This window comes from Arctopsyche grandis, chromosome 9, assembly GCF_051622035.1.
Source record: "Arctopsyche grandis isolate Sample6627 chromosome 9, ASM5162203v2, whole genome shotgun sequence".
NCBI lineage: Eukaryota > Metazoa > Arthropoda > Insecta > Trichoptera > Hydropsychidae > Arctopsyche > Arctopsyche grandis.
Genome location: NC_135363.1, coordinates 18,270,054 through 18,289,276, shown reverse-complemented (window position 1 = coordinate 18,289,276; position 19,223 = coordinate 18,270,054). Strand labels below are relative to the sequence as shown.

The window sequence follows — 19,223 nt, the reverse complement described above, 5'->3', positions numbered from 1 at the left end:
ACCGTTCATATACCTAATAATTTTACACGCAATATCTAAAAGTCATGACAGCTATAATTGCAATATAGATGTATCATTAAATTGATTGATCTCATGGAAAATTCAATTTCATTATTTTCTTTCAGACCTGCCGGACCGACGACTTCTACCACAGATAGTTCATTTATCAAAAAACTGAAATCATCTGGAAGGAGTTTAGTTGTATTTTATGGTTCACAAACCGGCACGGGTGAAGAGTTTGCCGGACGATTAGCCAAAGAAGGAGTTCGTTATAAGATGAAAGGAATGGTTGCCGATCCGGAAGAGTGTGATATGGTACATTTTTACATTAAAATATGTTACTGTTTTATTATAATTGAGTTGGATAAAATAATGGCTTAATTCGTTTGCAGGAAGAGTTGACTCAATTGAAGGATATACCGAATTCCTTAGCAGTCTTTTGTTTGGCTACTTATGGTGAAGGAGATCCTACTGATAATGCAATGGACTTCTATGAATGGATTAAATCTGGAGATGCTGATCTTTCTGGATTAAACTATGCAGTGAGTTTCGATTATTTTAATATTCATACATTTTTATTTGTATGTATGTAACTACAGATTTTGGTATTGAATGAAATCACATCTTCAATATATAAATTTAATGTGAGTATGTATATTGTTTTTTTTAAATACTTTTATAATCGACAGCACACATAATTTTTAAATTTGAAGAGAGATAATTTTTGTAAAATAGCATTGTGTTCTAGTTAGATATGTACATGTAATTTGTCTGAGTATGAACTGTGATGGTTTATCATTTATTTGACCTATGTGAGAGTGGAACTAAAATTGATACATATCACGCGTGTAAAATTAATATGGTTTTTGTAATGACTATAATTTGATTACTATAAATTATGATATCCTATGTAATAATTTTATGACTTCATTAGATTTTATTACTTACCTCTTATGCGTGATTGCATTATTTTAATGCCTTATCTTGCATTTACGTTATCACGTCACATGAGTTACAAACCATATCTGCAAACATGTAAAAGCAATCAATTTTGAGTTCACATGTTCATGGAATTATAGAATTAATCCCAGTTTTGATTATTTATTATTTGTGAATATTCAAATGCATATTGGACAATATATAATATATCGCTGAATTTCACGTAGACAATTAAGTTATTTTATTTATTTTAACATATAAAAAAAAATCTATATAACCAAAAAATTTATTAAGTAAAATAAATATATGTAAATATTTGTCATTGAAGTATTTCCACATATTTATTTCTGTTATGAAATGATTTTAAAGACAATAGAATTTGATGTTTCTGTCTCTTTATCTTTTTTCTTCTGTAAATATTGTAATCAAAGTGTAGTATTACCAGCTGATGCAATTTCGTAAAATAATCTCACAAATGCCTTTATCTTTATTTCATTTCACAGCTGTTTGCAGTAGAAAGGAAAATACGCGATTCCTACTGCCAAGATATTAAAATCAATAAAAAACGGAAATTTTGAGGTTTATATAAAACGACCGAGGTTTATATAATGAAACGACCGCTAAAATGAAAATTAAATGAAATATGCATACATAGAATTTGATTTCTTGTCATAATATTCAATTTGATATTTTACTCATAAAGTAGAAAAAAAATGGCCTGGAGTTAATATATTATCTTTGCATTACTCTTATAAGATTAAGTCCAATTTTTTTCTAAAACGATTATATATTATACATATAAGTCCACTACAATAACAACGGGACCTGGATTATCTGAAATAGCCTGGATAGCAAAAAATCCAGACAATTAAGAGGAAACAATCTTGATTGTAATAGCACTGATCAACAAAAAATCGAAAATTAATTTAATTAATTTAATTTAACCAGGTTTGACCCACTGAATTCGAATATGATAAAATGAGAATTGGTATCAATTTTCAGATGTTTTATCTGTTGATTGTGATTTTTTATTGCTTAAAAATACTCGTAATTAATTATATAGCGAAAAAAGTCTATATATATATGTATATATTTTTTTTATTGTTTTTTAAGCATTGTTTTTCGTGGTAAATGAGAGCAAACTAACAAAAATCAATGTCATATTCGAATTCAGTGGGTCAAATTTAGTAAAAATTTATAATAGCCAGCAGCGTGGCTCGGTCGTTAAGCTTCTGCTTAACACTGAGAGGCCCCGAGTTCGATCCCTTGAGCTGACCTCGATTGAAAAGAATTTTTCTGAGTATATCTGTAATGCTGCTGGTCAGACCAGGATTTGTGACTCCTGGTTGATCGTTTCCTATCAGAGTTTGCCAATTTTCTCTGATTTCATTGTTGAAACGATTCCCGATTAAATTGGCTAAAAATCCTTCCTACCCACTATGTCACCACTATTTGAGTATGATTAATGTAAATATTACAATAAAAATGTATGTACAATTCATAGATGTCTCGTTAATTGTCGAGTTTAAGTCAGTGTCTCGTAATTTAGCGACTTATATAATAAAAAATGCTGTATTGTTTGTAATTTGGCCAGGAAGGCGCATTGGGGTTTACCTGTAATGCCTTCCTGGTATGAAATAAAAATAAAAATAAAATAAATAAATAAATAATAATAAGTCTCCGCTACGGTAATTTTTTCGTTGCTCAGTGTAATAACTAGAGGTAGGACCGGAAGCGTGCCGTTCATTGTTAATTGTTCGCCGTGCTTTGTTCATTTTTATAATGATCCTTTTTTTTTGCACTCTAGCTTTGTAAATAGACCCAAAACGCCCTGATTCCTGGAAAAAAAATGCTTCCGGTCCTACTTCTAGTAATAACCAGTCTTCAGCATTGGCTGGGTGCTCATCAAATAACAATAGATCGCTCAATTTGTATACAAAGCAAGAGAGCAAAAAAACATGGTTGACAATAGTGAACCATTTTTTGTGCCAAAATCATCGTCCTAACGTCTATCTTTAGTAATAAACCAGATATTGACTTCGACTCGTTTGTTTCATAACTTTACGCACTGAGCTGCCATCCTCGGGGCATAATTTTGATAAAGTTTTTTTCTGTTTTTATAATCTATCGGAGCATTTCAGTAACTTTTTAAAATGGCGATCCATTTTTTTTACAATAAAATGGTTAAAATATTGATAGAAAATTATTGATACAGGCACTTCTTAAGAGGGCTGGACCCCAGCGCCTTGTCCGTTCGAACGTATGTATTAGACTTCTCCCTTCGTCAATTATGGCACCAGAGAAATTACTTTTTAATATGCTATTGGAGGCGTCCACATACATGACATCAACTAACAATATTTACTAGGTCTATTAAATATCGTGAATCGAACGTATGAGAGCATTACGTTCGAACGTACGGTATTTACTAAATTCAGTAAATATCGTTAGTTGCGGTCTCCGTGATGGGCCGGAACGTGAAATTACCGAAAACGCTAATATCGGAATGCAAAGATCGAAAATCGAAAGATATTAAGTCGAAAGATAAAAAAAAGGGTGCATGGTAAACGGTACATACTCACTTAATTTGCGCGAGCAGGATACAACAGGAACAAGAGGAATAGGCTTTTCCTCCCGTATTAATGTGCGCGCGCAGAATACCCTGTTGTATCCTGCTCGCGCAAATTAAGTGAGTATGTACCGTTTACCATGCACCCTTTTTTTTGATCTTTCGACTTAAGATCTTTCGATTTTCGATCTTTGCCTTTCGATATTTGCGTTTTCGGTAATTTCACATTCCGGCCCGTGAGGCAGACCCCGTTAGTTGATATCTTGTGTGTGGACCGGCCCATTTATATCCACCATAGGCTTGTTTCAATTTTTTTATTTTTTTGATCAATCAAATAAATCAAAAATCAATTAATCAAAAAAATTAAACTTGCTTATGGTGGATATAAATAGCATATTAAAAAATAATTTCTCTAGTGCCATAATTGAGGAAGGGAGAAGTCCAATAGGTTTGTATGGACAAGGCGCTGGGATCCAGCCCTCTTAAATATCGGGAAAAAAACCTATAATCGTCATTTTTGTATGTTCAAATATTAATTTTCGTTTCACCGATAAAATAAGGGAAACGCTCAAGGCGTTTCTTTGGCTAAAAGATTTGTCCGAGCTGGCCACACTGCGAGCCGCTTCGGCCAATTCGCTACGTCCTCGAAGTAGCCCGGTAAAATTGAACGTGGACTTCGCACTTCACTCATATTTGGCGTTAGGTTCACAGTGCGTGAAATACAAACAGGCAGATGATTTCGCAGACAAGTGCGCATGAACGTGTGATTACGACGAGTGACGACACATCGAGTATGACATTAAAACATCAGGCAGATCAGCGATCGGTACTCAGTCGCGCGAGTTCGGTCGTCGGTGGCGGTTGGCGGCTGGCGGCTGGCAGCTGGCAACTGGCAACTGGCAACTGGCAACTGGCAACTGGCAACCCTGCCGCTGTCATATAACCCGACGAACATAACCTGGAAGGAGATGTTCAGAATGAATGAATGAAAGCGAAGTGGTCACCAGAATGAGTTTCGTGGGAAAGAGTAGAATGTTGGGGCGATGGTGGTGCACTTCGAAAAGCCTGGCGGGGCTCTCCCGTCTCGCTCACGCACAGGTTAGTGGGCGAGCGAGAGAGGGACAGACGATCACATCACATCAAGTTCTTATCAATTTTGTATGTGTTTGAAAGTAATTGGGAAGCACTTCCCAATTACTTTCATGTCACGACCCCCTAAATTTTAAATAATTAATTCCCGGCCCCTAAAAAATTTTTTTTCTAGTTAAAAGGTTTATTTAGCAGTAATTATTACAATTATAACACACATATTTATATTCAGTACAAAATTATAGGAACTTGCTTAAAAACATTTTTCTAATATAAAATCTATACACACATGAAACAATTTAATGCGATAGATGAGGTCGCATGTTTTAACATAAGAAATCGATATCGTGTTTAATGTCAGAAATGCTAACTCGCTAAGCGTCTTCCAAAATCTCCGTGGAAATGCATGACCTTTGCTTATTTTTTTTTTAATATAAGTAATGACGAAAATGCTGTTTCGCATAGATACGTAGTCGCAAAATGAATAAGAGTTACCAGGGCTTCTTTTCCAATAGCAGGATATACTTGCTGTCGCCTTAACCAAAATTCTGAAATACTTTTTTCATTAAATTCCACTTCAAGCAAATTATCTGATCTGATATCGATCAACTCTTCTTGGGCTGTCCACGTAATATGATCATATTTTAAGGACTTGGCAAATGGTGTTCTTATCCAATTGTTCCTTTCATCCTCATTCAAGTTTTGGAAATATTTCCTTAAATATATACATTCCCTAAATATGTAATGTGGAAAAATATTCATAAATGATTATTTGTACTTTCTATTGAATATTTTCGCGGCCCCCGCGAGAAATCCTACGGCCCCCCAGCGGGTCGCGACCCCCCAATTTGGGAAGCACTGGTTTAATGAATGTCGTTCTCGTATTGCCAACACTTTTCACAAGCCTCTCGTTATGCTGTTGCCAATCAATGTGTAAAATTATGCAAATCTAATATGTATTTTATTTTTTATATACATATATATACATAACAGGTAGTCCTCGACCTATGTCATTCGCATTTACGACCGAAAAAAAGTAATATATTTTATTTTTCATGTAGATTTTTAATTTTTTCTTCAATTTAAATATGTAGGTATTCATTTGAATTATTGTATTAATAAAAGTAAATAAAATTACCGAAAAAACATATATACATATATACATAGATTCGACTTACAACCAAGGTTCAGGAACGTATCTCCGTCATAAGTCGAGGAATACCCGTACTAGGAAGGCCCTACGGGTAAACCCAATGCGCCTTCCTGGCTAATTACAAACAATGCAGCATTTTTATTCAGGAACTCCCCTTATTTTTTCGTTCCGGTTCGGTAAAAAAAAATATCGGTTCAGTTCAGGTTTCCGGTTCTCAGCAAATTAATATAAATACAGCCACACCGTCTATACCTAACGTGACCATTTATTTTTTTCCTCAAAACGGGAAAATAAATCATTTATGTGGTCTTGTATTTTTCTGGGGAACAAATTTGCTGAAGTATTTTTGGTGTTGATTTCTAATATCAGGATTTCTTAAAATTGGCTTTGATAATTGGCATTGCTTTAAGAACTGCGACTTGCAACTGTGTTTCGCTTGTCCACAACTTATTCATAAGAAAATTTCTACAGGTGCATTAGTGCCGGGCAGGCAATTGTTACTGTGGGTCGCTCTTATTTTGAAAACGGGGTATTTCGACGTCCCGGAGCTGTGCTTGGGGACAACGGGATAGGCTACCTAAAAACGGGATGTATGGTTAAAATGTCAAAGGAGAATATTTCTTAGCGTGTGCAGCTTGCCGCTGGTGCACTGCGGAATAGAGGGTGGATTCTGTTGTAGCTAAAATGCAGACAAAATACATTTTTTTTATTCATACTTAATTGACTTTCTCTAGGCTTACCAACTTTTCATCGGGCCCTGTTTTTAAGAACAAAAGTGCGATAACAGTTTAGAAATGACTAGTAGTTTGTTTTATTCTAATTAACTTTCCAGCGGGTGCGCTGTCGTAAAATTTACAACAAATGCGCTTTATCGCATCCCCTACTTTTACCACTTAGTGATAAACATCAAGCTTCGAGCTATTCGAAGGTCAGTGTTTCCCGAAACTGCAGGCGAATCGGTTGTGCTTAGAAGTTTTTGTGAGTTATCGATATTTGGGAATTTCCGTTGCCAGTCCTTTACATGCAAGAAGCATTCTGCAGTTGAGGTGGTTTGTAATAATTGTAAGAATGAAAATATTAATTCCGACTAATGATCGAATAGGTCGATAAAATATTTTGTTTTAAAATGTTGTTTTGGTTTTTTGTTTAGAAAGTAAAATGTATATTTTTTAAAGTATTGTCATTTACATAAAGAAATCACCATTTACAAGGAGAAAACTTGATGACGTAAAATTTATGACAAGCTTGAATCGTGCCTTTTTGATATTTAATTAATATCATTTATATAATATAAAGTTGTGTAGATACATAATATAAAGTTATGTACATACCATATATCACCATTCACTTATATTATACTTTTCATGACAAAATCATTTTGATTATTTTTAGGTGTTTGGGCTAGGAAACAAGACGTATGAACATTACAATGAAGTCGGTATATATGTTGACAGACGACTCGAGGAATTGGGAGCCCATAGAGTATACACACTTGGCCTTGGTGACGATGATGCCAAGTAAGTTCAAGTGAATATTAATACATAATTCGATTTTATACTAAAATATGTTGATTCTATTTTCTTTGTTTTAAGTATTGAGGATGATTTCATTACATGGAAGGACAAATTTTGGCCAGCAGTTTGCGAATTTTTCGGAATTGAAAGTACTGGGGAAGAAGAAATGATTAGGCAATACAAATTATTGGAACCATGTGATGTACCTATGGATCGTATCTACAGTGGTGAAATTGCACGACTACACTCATTCAAAAACCAAAGACCGTAATGGAATTTTCAAGAAACTTTTCACATATTTATCATAAATTATTAGAATATTTTATAATATTTTTGTCTTTTTTTAGACCTTATGATTCTAAAAATCCATACTTGGCTCCGATGAAAGTAAACAGGGAATTGCATAAGGGGGGTGATCGTTCTTGTCTACACGTTGAATTCAACATTGAGGGATCTAAAATGAGATACGATGCAGGTACTGCGATACTCAATGTTAATTTGTATGTTTCTGTGTGTCGATTTTTTGTAATAGTATGCTAAACTTATTTCCTTCTTTACAGGCGATCATCTTGCCATGTTCCCCGTAAATAATACTGATTTAGTTAATAGACTCGGAGAATTGTCGGGCATGGATTTGGATCAAATATTCTCTCTAATCAACACCGACACAGACAGCTCAAAGAAACATCCTTTCCCTTGCCCGACATCATACCGAACTGCCCTCACTCACTACTTAGAAATAACGGCCATTCCTCGTACGCATGTCTTGAAAGAGTTGGCAGAATACTGTTCAGATGAAGCTGTTAGTATTTTTTATACTTTTCACACTAAAATGTGAATATTACTTCATTTGAAATTAATATTTATTCGATTTATCTTTTCAGGATAAGGAAAAACTTCGTCTAATGTCATCTACAAGCGTTGAAGGAAAAGCTTTATATTCTACTTGGGTAGCCGGAGCTAGCAGAAATATTGTTCATATATTGGAAGATTTGCCATCTTGTAAGCCACCATTGGATCATTTATGTGAATTGTTACCACGTTTACAACCACGTTACTATTCCATTTCATCCAGTCCAAAGGTATTTCATTTAGAATTTAATAGATACAAACAAATATATGTATATTTAATAGATTTTTCATGTTAAATTCTTAATTTTTATTATTTTAGTTACATCCCAATACCGTTCATATCACAGCTGTTGTTGTGCAATATAAAACTTCTAGCGGTCGTACAAATGATGGAGTAGCTACTAGTTGGCTGTCTAAAATGCGCCCTGTTGAAGGAGAAGATTCACCAGTTGTGCCTATATACATTAGAAAATCTCAATTCCGGTATTTTTTCTAACTACCAAGTCATTATGCATAAAACTTAAAACATACATATAATAAAATATTTTAAATCTCTTTAGATTACCAGTGAGATCCCAAATCCCTATCATTATGATCGGACCGGGTACAGGATTTGCACCATTTAGGGGTTTCATACAAGAGCGTCATCTTGCTAGACAAGAAGACAAACAGTTGGGAGATACTATTCTCTACTTTGGCTGCAGGCATAAGGATCAAGATTTCCTATATAGAGAAGTAATATTCTATATATTTTTATCAAAATATATATGTATGTTTGTTGTCAGGAATTTAGCTAATAGATTTTGTGTTAGGAATTGGAAGAGTATACATCATCTGGTTTAATAAAAATGCATTCTGCGTTCTCAAGAGATCAAGAACAAAAAATTTATGTGACTCATCTGTTGGAGCAGAATGCTGATGAGCTTTGGAATGTAATTGGTCTTAACAATGGCCATGTTTATATTTGCGGGTGAGTGTGCTATTTGCATATATGTGTATATATAATGATGTGTAATAATTGAAATTTTTTTTAAATAAATTTTTTTCTTTACAGTGATGCACGTTCAATGGCATTAGATGTTCGTAACATAGTATTGAAAGTCATTAAAGAAAAAGGACAGATGAGTGAGGCGGAAGCAGCTCAATATTTAAAGAAAATGGAATCGCAAAAGAGATATTCGGCTGACGTTTGGAGTTGAAGCTATATTTATGTTAAATATATAAAAACAATTTTAATACATTATTTATACCAAACTCCCATGGAAAATGTTAAATGTTTGAATGGTTTAGTGGTTTTGTGGGTGTTATGATAGTGAGTGTGCACTTAAAGTTAATGGACCTAAAAGCTGGAACAATGGAAAAGAAGAAATATTTTATAGTATTTTTATATGCAAAATAATTTGCCACCTAAACTGAAGTGTTATTCATTTTTTGATACATATGCAATTTAAACAATTCAAATCTACTAATTTTTTTCAAATTCATTCATGTAATAAATCACGTTCAAAACCATTTATACACGTATATGTAGATGCAAATTTTGTATTTATTTTTTGTGTCGTAATTTTTTAAATCTAATTGTTAAAATATTTGATTTGTCTTTATTTTACTAATTATAACAAAATCATGTGGTATGTATTTTTACGTACATATTTTCAATGCGCGGTTTTTTATATACTACTCCATATAGGCCAATGAGCTTTGTAAAAATTTATACAACTAATTATAAGTGAAGTCACATGGCGTGTGATATATTTAATGCCATTAATCCTGTGAGAAATATTGTAGACTGAAGACAGAAACTGACTAATCTTTTTCACAATCTACATATATGCTAATTTTGACTATCACATTTATTTTCAATTTGTCAGTTTTTGTCTGTAAGGTTACGATATACATTTATAAACATTATCAATAAGTAGTATAAAATTTTCCCAAATTGTTTTTTTTTTTTTTATTGTTTTTCTAGATTTGATTTTTGACAATTTTATTAAGATTATAAAAAAATGTTATCACAATATCGTATATACATATGTATATGATCTGTTTCTGGTAAGAGTATTATCAATTTATGTTCAACTTAATCTGCTGAAACATGCTTGCGTGCTATTATTTGGAATATAGAATAAATTCATTTATGCTTTTGTCCCAAGTAACAATCAATTATTGCGACATTATTTCTGCCATAAAAATAAGTATAAGAAATACCCATCAATATAAAATTACTTCATCATTGTGGATAATTAATTTCATTTGTGATTGACTGTCGTTAAATATTCAAATAAATATAATAAAACAAATGAATGTTTTTTTGAACTAAACAGATGAATACTGAGCGAAGCTGGTTATACATATAAAAAAAAGAAAAATATTTTCAAGATAAATGAATTTTTAAATGTCATGACGATAACTTTTAAAACCAATGTTAGATATTTTCATAAATCAAAGAAAAAATTATGATGTATATAATTTGCTTAGTATATTTACTATTGTGTAAATGCGTTATTTTCACTAAGTATTCATAATAATTAAAAAAAAGTTAAACAAACTGCATTCTTTTTCACCATTTTTATTACCACTTGTAATAAGCATGTTAGAGACAGCAGTGTAGTCTAACTTGTTGGGTATGTTATCCAAAAGAAAGTTTCTTGTGATTAAATATTTGCTCTAAAGCTTAGACTGCACTAGGCGGCATTGCACTGCAGTGACGCAGCGTGGCCAAATATTGTTCGTATGAAATTGTATGAGATAGAACGCATGACGAGTGGCTCTGATGTGCTGCAGTGCAATGTCGCCTAGTGTGGTCAGACCTTAATGCGTAACCGTAGTTATTTGGGATAAAGGAGGTTGAACAGTTTATAAAATGTTACACAAAAATATACATATATTTTAGTAAAACTTGAATGAAATTCAATTATGAACGATACAATTATCAAAATATACATATTCTAAGTGAAGTTGAATAAAATGTTCACAAAAACTTACATTGTCTTTCTTTTATTAAATCATAATAATGTTACGGGGATGAAAGGAATGAAATGACGGTATGTTGTTTAATATGACGAGTGGGAAAGAAGTGAAGTGGTCACCACCAACATGGTCAAATCGGTCCCAACCAGGGTTGATAATATTTATCAAGTATGTTTATAACCAGTAAAAGAACTTAAACTTTCTTTTCTGTCGTGTTATCGATGAAATAAGAAAGCCAGCAGCTAATCACTTCCCCTCGAGCCACATGAACGAAGTTACTCAACAGGGTCGTGCGGTAGATTTTCTCCGTTTGATGCAAGTCAAATACTGCCCCCAAAATGTTTTATTAATCAATTGTGATTTAAAAAAATGGCACAAAATGTACAAATACTATTTTTATTTTGAAAATATAAACTACTTTAAAGTAATGATATCAACTATGACAATCGACTACAGTTTTACCTTTCTAAATTTGACTTTAGTTAGAGATGTGTAGTCTTGAATGGTAGTTAATGTAGATTCAATAGGTATTAATGGCAGATTTATAAGTTTTGTTTGGCTTATTGAACTTCTTTAGTAGTGTCTTATTAATTTTAATGTGGAAAAATTTATTTCCCCACTAGCTATAGATACAGAGGTAGTGTTAATAAAATTCTCAGAGCTACAACAGTATTCAGATACAAAGTAGTTAAGTTATTTTAGGACATATAATTAAAAACATCCAAAAATATGGTAGCATTCGGGATATAATTTGAATTTATAGCTGATTCATATTCGTCCGAATGTATTGAATGGTACAATAATTTACATCTTATATCCTTGAGTTTTAAAATGTCACATAAAAACTCAAAATTTTTGGTATGGGTTTCCAGAAGCTTGAATCGTTCTTTCATAGAATTAAAGATTATGTCCAAAATATAATTGAAGAAGTTTATTTTAAATTTATTCTCCTCTGTTAAGGGCTTATCGATAGCTTCTTTATAGGCAAATTGTCGCGTTTCTCTTCTGGCTCTAACTTCAATTTCTGTGCTGCATTCAAGATTCTCTGCAATCTCATTAGCAGCAATATCCAGATTGTCTATGACTTCACTTTTTGTATGGTTTCTGATAACATCCTTACACAATCTAACAGGTTTATAGTTACAGATTGCAACAGCTATGAGACTTAATTTATTTCAAATAAAATATCATGCCAAAGAATTACACCGCACATAAACTTTTTACTTTATCTATGTATGTAGTAACAATACATGAAGTTTTGTGATCATGCGAAAATTTGAACTCTATATTTTTTTATGTATTATGCTAATTATCTTGCTTTAACTTTGGTGTCTGAATCTCTGTTGCCGTCTTCTATATTTAGAAAAATGCATCATAGAAATTGAAATCGTAAAGGTTTTAACGCATCTACATACTTTGCTTGACCACCTAGTAGCGCTCAATGGTTTTACACTTAATTATAAAACATATTTTTTTAGCACTTCTCAACGCTTGGCAGAGCCAGAAAAAAAATGTACAATTGGAAAAATATTGTTGCTTCTGTAGAAGTCAGTGCATTATTCATAACTAGGTTTAGAGAAAGACACATAAAACGCCCCTGGATACTTTCAAGTATTCGATTTTGTACTCACTTTCGTATAAGTTCCGTTGTTCAAAATGAACATTTCCAAATGTGAATAACTTTTTTATCATTGAATGGTTCAAATTGTATTTTGATTTATATCTTTAAGGTGGCGTATCACTGTATCATAGCACGGCCCGACCCTGTTATTCAATCGCATACATACATATATCATCAGACTGACGAAATCATGCTTCTGTGCCAAAACGGACAAGCACTCAATTCAGAGTTGGCACCCCTCACATCCTGATAAGAGCATGTAACAGGGATTTTCACACACCCTATCCTTCAAAAGAATTTCCAAGGGTCAATAACCTCACCCGTATTCCACAGCTTCATAATATTTATTCAAACAAACTAATAAACGTATTCACCGTTAGTATCAGAAGATTTTCAATATCATCAAATACTCGAAATTAAGAGGGTTGGATAGCAGCGTCACTTTTGAATATCGCTTTATAAAAAATGTTGTTTTTGTTTCTGTCTTCGAGCTACAGCCTGAACTACCACGAAAGTGAGTGAGAGTGTGTGTGTGCGCGCGCGTTTTGCATCGAGCACAAATTCCCAAACATCGAATATTATTGATGTATTATTGATGCGAGCGGGAAATATTTGTACTTGCAACGTTTGGGAACATGCATCTTTCGTAATATGCTGTTTCGGTCGCTCGCGCTTATGAATGTATTTACGCGTCCCGCTTCTTTGAATTCTCCTTTCCGTCGTGTCATATGCATATCGTTCAGCGTTTGTTTGTACGAAAGTCTAAGAACTGAGTACTTACAATGGATGGAAGAAAAGGGAAGAAATAACGTATGTTCCAGTCGACTAAAAGACAAAAACGATATTTTAAACGAAATATCCATCTTACAACACATTCGACCACCAGGTAATAATGCTTTCTTGTGACTTAGTAACTATTATTTATTATGCAAAATGTAGTGATGTGAGCATAGCATAGGAAAAGGAGTAAGACAAGGAGATACAATCTCGCCCAAGTTATTCAATGCGGTGCTTGAGGGAGTTTTCAGGAAATTGGATTGGGATACAGCCGGAGTAAGCATCAATGGTCGCTTTTTGAGTCACCTTCGGTTCGCAGACGATATAGTTCTAGTAGCTCGTGATTCAGCTGACCTACTTATCAGACTAACACAGCTGGACAGGGAAAGTAGAAAAGTAGGATTAAAAATTAACGTAGATAAGACTAAACTAATGTTCAATAGTTATTGCATGCCTGATAGCATCCCCTTAGATGATAAACCAGTAGAAGTAGTAAATAATTATTTATATTTAGGTCAAATAATTGACATGTCTGGTAGTAAAAATGAAGAGATAAAGAGACGTATGAAATTAGGGTGGAGTGCATTTGGACGGATGAATGCTGTTTTTAAATCAAAAATGCCACTCTGCCTGAAGAAAAGGATCTTTGATCAATGCGTTTTGCCAGTGATGACGTATGGATGTGAAACTTGGACACTGAACGCCAAGATGCAAAATAAAATCCAATGCACTCAAAGAAGTATGGAACGCTGTATGCTTGGCATAACGAGGAAAGACAGGAAGCGGAACACGTGGGTGAGAAATATGACAAGGGTAGTGGACATAGTGGATAGAGTGAAGAGATTGAAATGGCAATGGGCGGGTCACGTAGCTAGGAGGATGGACGAAAGGTGGACAAAAGAAGTGCTTGAATGGTACCCGAGAGAAGGCAAAAGAGTAAAAGGAAGACCGCAAGGAAGATGGGTGAACGAAATTAGGAAAATGTGCGGAATGAGATGGATGAGTGTTGCGCAAAACATAGACGAGTGGAAGCGTGTTGGAGAGGCCTTCATCCAGCAGTGGATGGCGAATGGCTGTAAATGATGATGATGATATATATATATATATATATATATATATATATATATATATATATATATATATATATATATATATATATATATATATATATATATATATATATATATATATATATATATATATATATATATATTTATAAATATATATATTTATACATATACACATACATACATACACACACAAATACATACATTCATATACATATACATACATACATACATACACATATACATATGTATTCGACTTACGACCGACGGTCAGGAACGTATCTCCGTCGTAAGTCGAGGAATTCCTGTTTACTTTATAGTATTCTCGATTTACAGTGACATCGATGTCGCCAATGCTGCTGCTGTTGGAAACTTAGCTGTAGCCTCCACAAGTTCTGGACCGACATCTTTGTATACAGTTCCGCGATATTTATTCGATCAAAATTTATCAGAAACAGCTAGTTCAACGTCATCAACGAGGCTTGATGATTTAGTTATAGAAGCAGAAGCAGACAATCCCAACGAAACAGATATTCATGAACAATTAGAAGGGCGCAGAATAGTAGATATTAAATATTTATTTTCAGCGCTTTCAAAAATTTAGCATGAACACACTAATTGTACATTATCTGACTTAAATTTTGTGAAAGAAATAAGAAAAGGTTTTCTCAGCGAATATGTTTTTCGGTGTAGAATGTGCTTAGCAAAGGAAACTGTATACTCCGAAGATCCGAAACTGCAATTTTCCGCAAATACTGCTTTCGTAGAAGGAATTATTTGTACAGGTAATGGCTATTCACAATTAAATGAAATTTGAGTCGTGGAACTTACACAAGCATAGAACAACATTTAGCGCCAACAATCGAAGAATGTGCCTTTGATGAAATGATTGTCGTTGGTGAAGAAGAAAAAAGGCTCGCCATTTTAAATGGTGACATAGACGAGGAAGGATATCCCTTACTGACAGTCATTGCAGACGGTTCTTGGGCAAAGATATCATATAAAAGTGGGTTTAACTCCTTGTCTGGTGCAGCGTGCATAGTAGGGCTCCGAACTAAAAAAGTTTTATATCTCGGAGTACGAAACTCTTAGGGCGGTTTCAGACTAGCGTTTTATACGCGCGTATAATCTCGTTTTTTGAAGTGCATGTAGGCACGTATAGGCGCTTCGTTTTCCATACGCGCAACTCGTACGAGCGTAGACGCGCTTATAAGCTCGTATTATCCATGTTGATACTAAATCACCACTACCGGTTCGAGCGAAAACGCCGAAATAAGCCCGTGTACGCGCGTTCGGTTTTTTGAAGCGCAAAAAGTAGCGCGCGTGTAAGCGCGTATGGCGAAATGACCGTATACGCGCAGAAATAAAACGCTAGTCTGAAACCGCCCTTACTGCTGCATATGTGCCAGAGCTACAAAATTAAATATAGATGCAACTGAGCACAAGTGTTTTAAAAATTGGCGTGACAGCGCTAATGTCATGGAAGCTGATAAGTCTATTTAAATATATCTATATTTTATTTAATAATGTGTGTTTTATTTTCATTTATTATTTTATGTTCAGTATATTTGTTATCTGTAAATGCATTTTCATTTTTCAAAACTGCACCAAGGAAAGATCCCTGGAAAATATACTTCCCACTTTTATTACTAATTGTTTTAATAAAAAATATATTTGCCTTCTGTTTGTACCTGTGAACAATATTCAAGAAGAAAAAAATCGTATATATCAATTTAAAATAATTTGCCCGTGAAAGGGTTTAATTACTATAATCTTTTCCTGTATTTTAAAAAATGTGAATATTTCACTAATATATATGTAGAAAATAGATTTTAGTATTTTATTTTCATTTTCTCCGCAAACAAAATGAAAAAATATTTTGAATAAATTCAATAATTACTTTACATAACACATTGTTTTATTTTAGAAGTTCGTATAAAAGTGTCACGTACATACATAGACACACCAATCTGGAGAAATAAAAAGAAATCGACAAGTCAGAAGTTGCAATTTGGTGTGCGCGAATATAGTACTTATGTATCGAAATATGTAATACGTACATATTGTGTAGTTACGATTCGAGCGAATTGTATATCGTATGTATGAACTTGTCATGTGAACAGTGGTATATGAGTCGTATGGGAGTGCGTATGTGAGTGCGAGTGTGTGTGTACAGTGTACGTGTACGTGTACTAGCCTCGGACCCCCCCCGACCCCCGCACATATATTGAGTAAAAGGGACAGATGCGCGTCCAACAGATTCTACCTCTTTTAAATTTACAAAATCCAGCTTTCCTAATCAACTATTTTCTCCTCCAAAACTGAACCAATTTTAAAAAAAATTTCATCATCGGTATGAGAAAGATATTTTCTGTGCATCTATCAGCGTATTTTTTTTAAAATCGACCGTTAAATAAGCACGCTGGACTCTTTTCGTGGGTGTAAAAAAGAGGCGATTTTATAGATGTTTGGCGGCTCCTAGCTCCTACAAAAAATAATAAATCAAAAAAATAAAACGATAGATGCACCCCAATGGTGGATATCCATAGCATATTAAAAAATAATTTCTCTAGTGCCATAATTGAGGAAGGGAGAAGTTTAGTAAGTTTGTATGGACAAGGCGCTGCTGTCCAGCCCTCTTAAGTATATTCTGGAATGTGTAGCACAGAGGAAGATGAAAATGTATTGAATACGCTCTTTTCATTACATTTTCCGTAATAATATTCAATAATATTCCGTTAGTCACAGACATTACTACATTACGACAGAATCACTAATAACCATACTTACTCTTAACAACCTTGTGAAGAGTCTCGGTGATTACTAGTCACCAGAGCCTGAGGGGGCCGTGTATTGTTCAAAGGTTGTAAATGCATTGTTAAAGGTTTGCCGAACAATGGATAGCACTGTGACTATCCTACCTCTAGTGATTACAACAAAATGTCTATACCAGTGGTTCTTAACCTTTTTGGCGGTACTGACCCCCCACCAGTTTCATATGCGCATTCACCGAACCCTTCTTAATTGGCACCCGAATCATATGAGTCGGGTGTTTGTCTTGACTTCCTCCGAACCCCTGAGACTGACTCACCACCGAACCCAGGTTAAGAACCACTGGTCTATACCCTTCAGGTATAAACACAGATTACCTAAACACAATCTGCTTTAGGTCATTGACTTTAGAGAGTTTGTAATTAATATTCTGTATTAGATGTATTATGAGCATTAATAAGAATTGTAAATAGGTTTTTGAGCTCTTTTTTCTATTATGCTGTACATTAACATAAGAATTATATAATACTATGATTACTAACAAATTAAACTAAAATTGTAAAATAGAAAATGATCAGTAGATCAGTAGCTATTAAAATATATATAAGATATATTGTGGACATAATTTAGTAATAAAAAGCATTTTAAAATCAAAATCAAATTACATTTTCCAATACATAGTCGTTATCTTTCGAAAGTCTTCCCATTTCTTTTTTTATAACTGTCGATGATAGATTGATTATATTGTATAAACAAGATTAGGAATTTGATGATTTATGCAATCATGCACATTTTAGTTTGATAAAGAGACTTGTGCTCACATTTATATAAAATAGAAGAGAGTCCTGTTAGGAAAGTAAATAAAAAAGTCAAATTGTAAAACGAAACTTATTTATTAAACTCCAAATATTTTAAAAAACATTATACACAAGAAATCATTTGAATGTGCCACATTTTTTGAATTACGAATGTCAAAACTCATACTTCACACAAGATTGGTCAGAAAAATATAAGAGCCGAAAATGAGAAATATGAAGCGGGTGTTTTGGCACATATTATCAAAATTAAAAGAAAAAAAGTAATATACCTAAAATAAAACACCGCACCGAAATAATGTCGTCACAATTAAAATGCAGTTTTAAAAATCGGCAGCGTTTGTTTAAATTTTCAATTACGTATTTCGAATGTAATAATACTATTTATTAAAGTTTCAAAATTTGTAAGATATTTGACTTACAGTAGAAGCTAAATACGTACACATTAGAAAATTGTGAATATTTTTTATTGCGTTTAAATACTTAAATAAGGGCATAAAAATTTAAAAATGGACATGCTAACAATGTAATGATATTTTAGCTCGAGTGTAACTCTACAATTAACAATGCTATCGTTGTAACTGGTATATTATATACATAAGTATATATGTATATTTATTTACATTGCTAAGTGTAATTGGCATTTTATCATTGAAACTTTAAAATTAATATGAAATTGTGTGCTGAAAAACACTACTTGGCGAAATGATATCTGATCATTAACGAAGTAAAAAAATGAAGTAGTGCAGTGCAGCATCTTAGCATGCAACAGAATGAGAACTCTCATGTATATACATATAATATCCGTTGCAAGAGCAGTGTGTTTTTAAATCCACTATGTGAACATTAACAAAAGTTAAAAACAAAAAAAAAGTAGTATACAAATAATTTCTTTTGTAACCCTAAAATAGCTTAAAAATAGTAGTATTTACAAAATAAATTTAATATATATATTTAATAAGATAAAACATTTTAAGACCTATGTCACAATTTTCTCTTGATCCTAAATCACAATTTCTTCAAGTATTGAAACAATTTTCACAATAACATATATTTATTTATAATACAAAGCAAATTGATTACTT

The 19,223-nt window shown here is 33.2% G+C and overlaps 1 protein-coding gene across 5 annotated transcripts in view; it reads left to right on the top strand.

Annotated features, from left to right (window-relative positions):
* The window catches only part of Cpr (Cytochrome P450 reductase), a 28,463-nt gene extending 17,364 nt beyond the window's left edge, over positions 1–11,099 (top strand). For 2 of the 5 annotated variants that reach the window (XM_077438337.1, XM_077438338.1), the window contains exons 3-13: positions 126–315; positions 393–542; positions 7,143–7,267; positions 7,343–7,531; positions 7,612–7,739; positions 7,825–8,066; positions 8,149–8,346; positions 8,436–8,599; positions 8,677–8,851; positions 8,929–9,086; positions 9,171–11,099. In XM_077438337.1, coding sequence (XP_077294463.1) covers positions 126–315; positions 393–542; positions 7,143–7,267; positions 7,343–7,531; positions 7,612–7,739; positions 7,825–8,066; positions 8,149–8,346; positions 8,436–8,599; positions 8,677–8,851; positions 8,929–9,086; positions 9,171–9,315 — 1,864 coding nt within the window. In that variant the 3' untranslated portion in view covers positions 9,316–11,099. Of the gene's footprint in view, positions 1–125; positions 316–392; positions 543–4,159; positions 4,607–7,142; positions 7,268–7,342; positions 7,532–7,611; positions 7,740–7,824; positions 8,067–8,148; positions 8,347–8,435; positions 8,600–8,676; positions 8,852–8,928; positions 9,087–9,170 lie in introns of those variants that run through there. The other 3 variants (XR_013261021.1, XR_013261022.1, XM_077438339.1) reach the window with 3 other exon arrangements.
* The last annotated feature ends 8,124 nt before the right edge of the window (positions 11,100–19,223 follow it).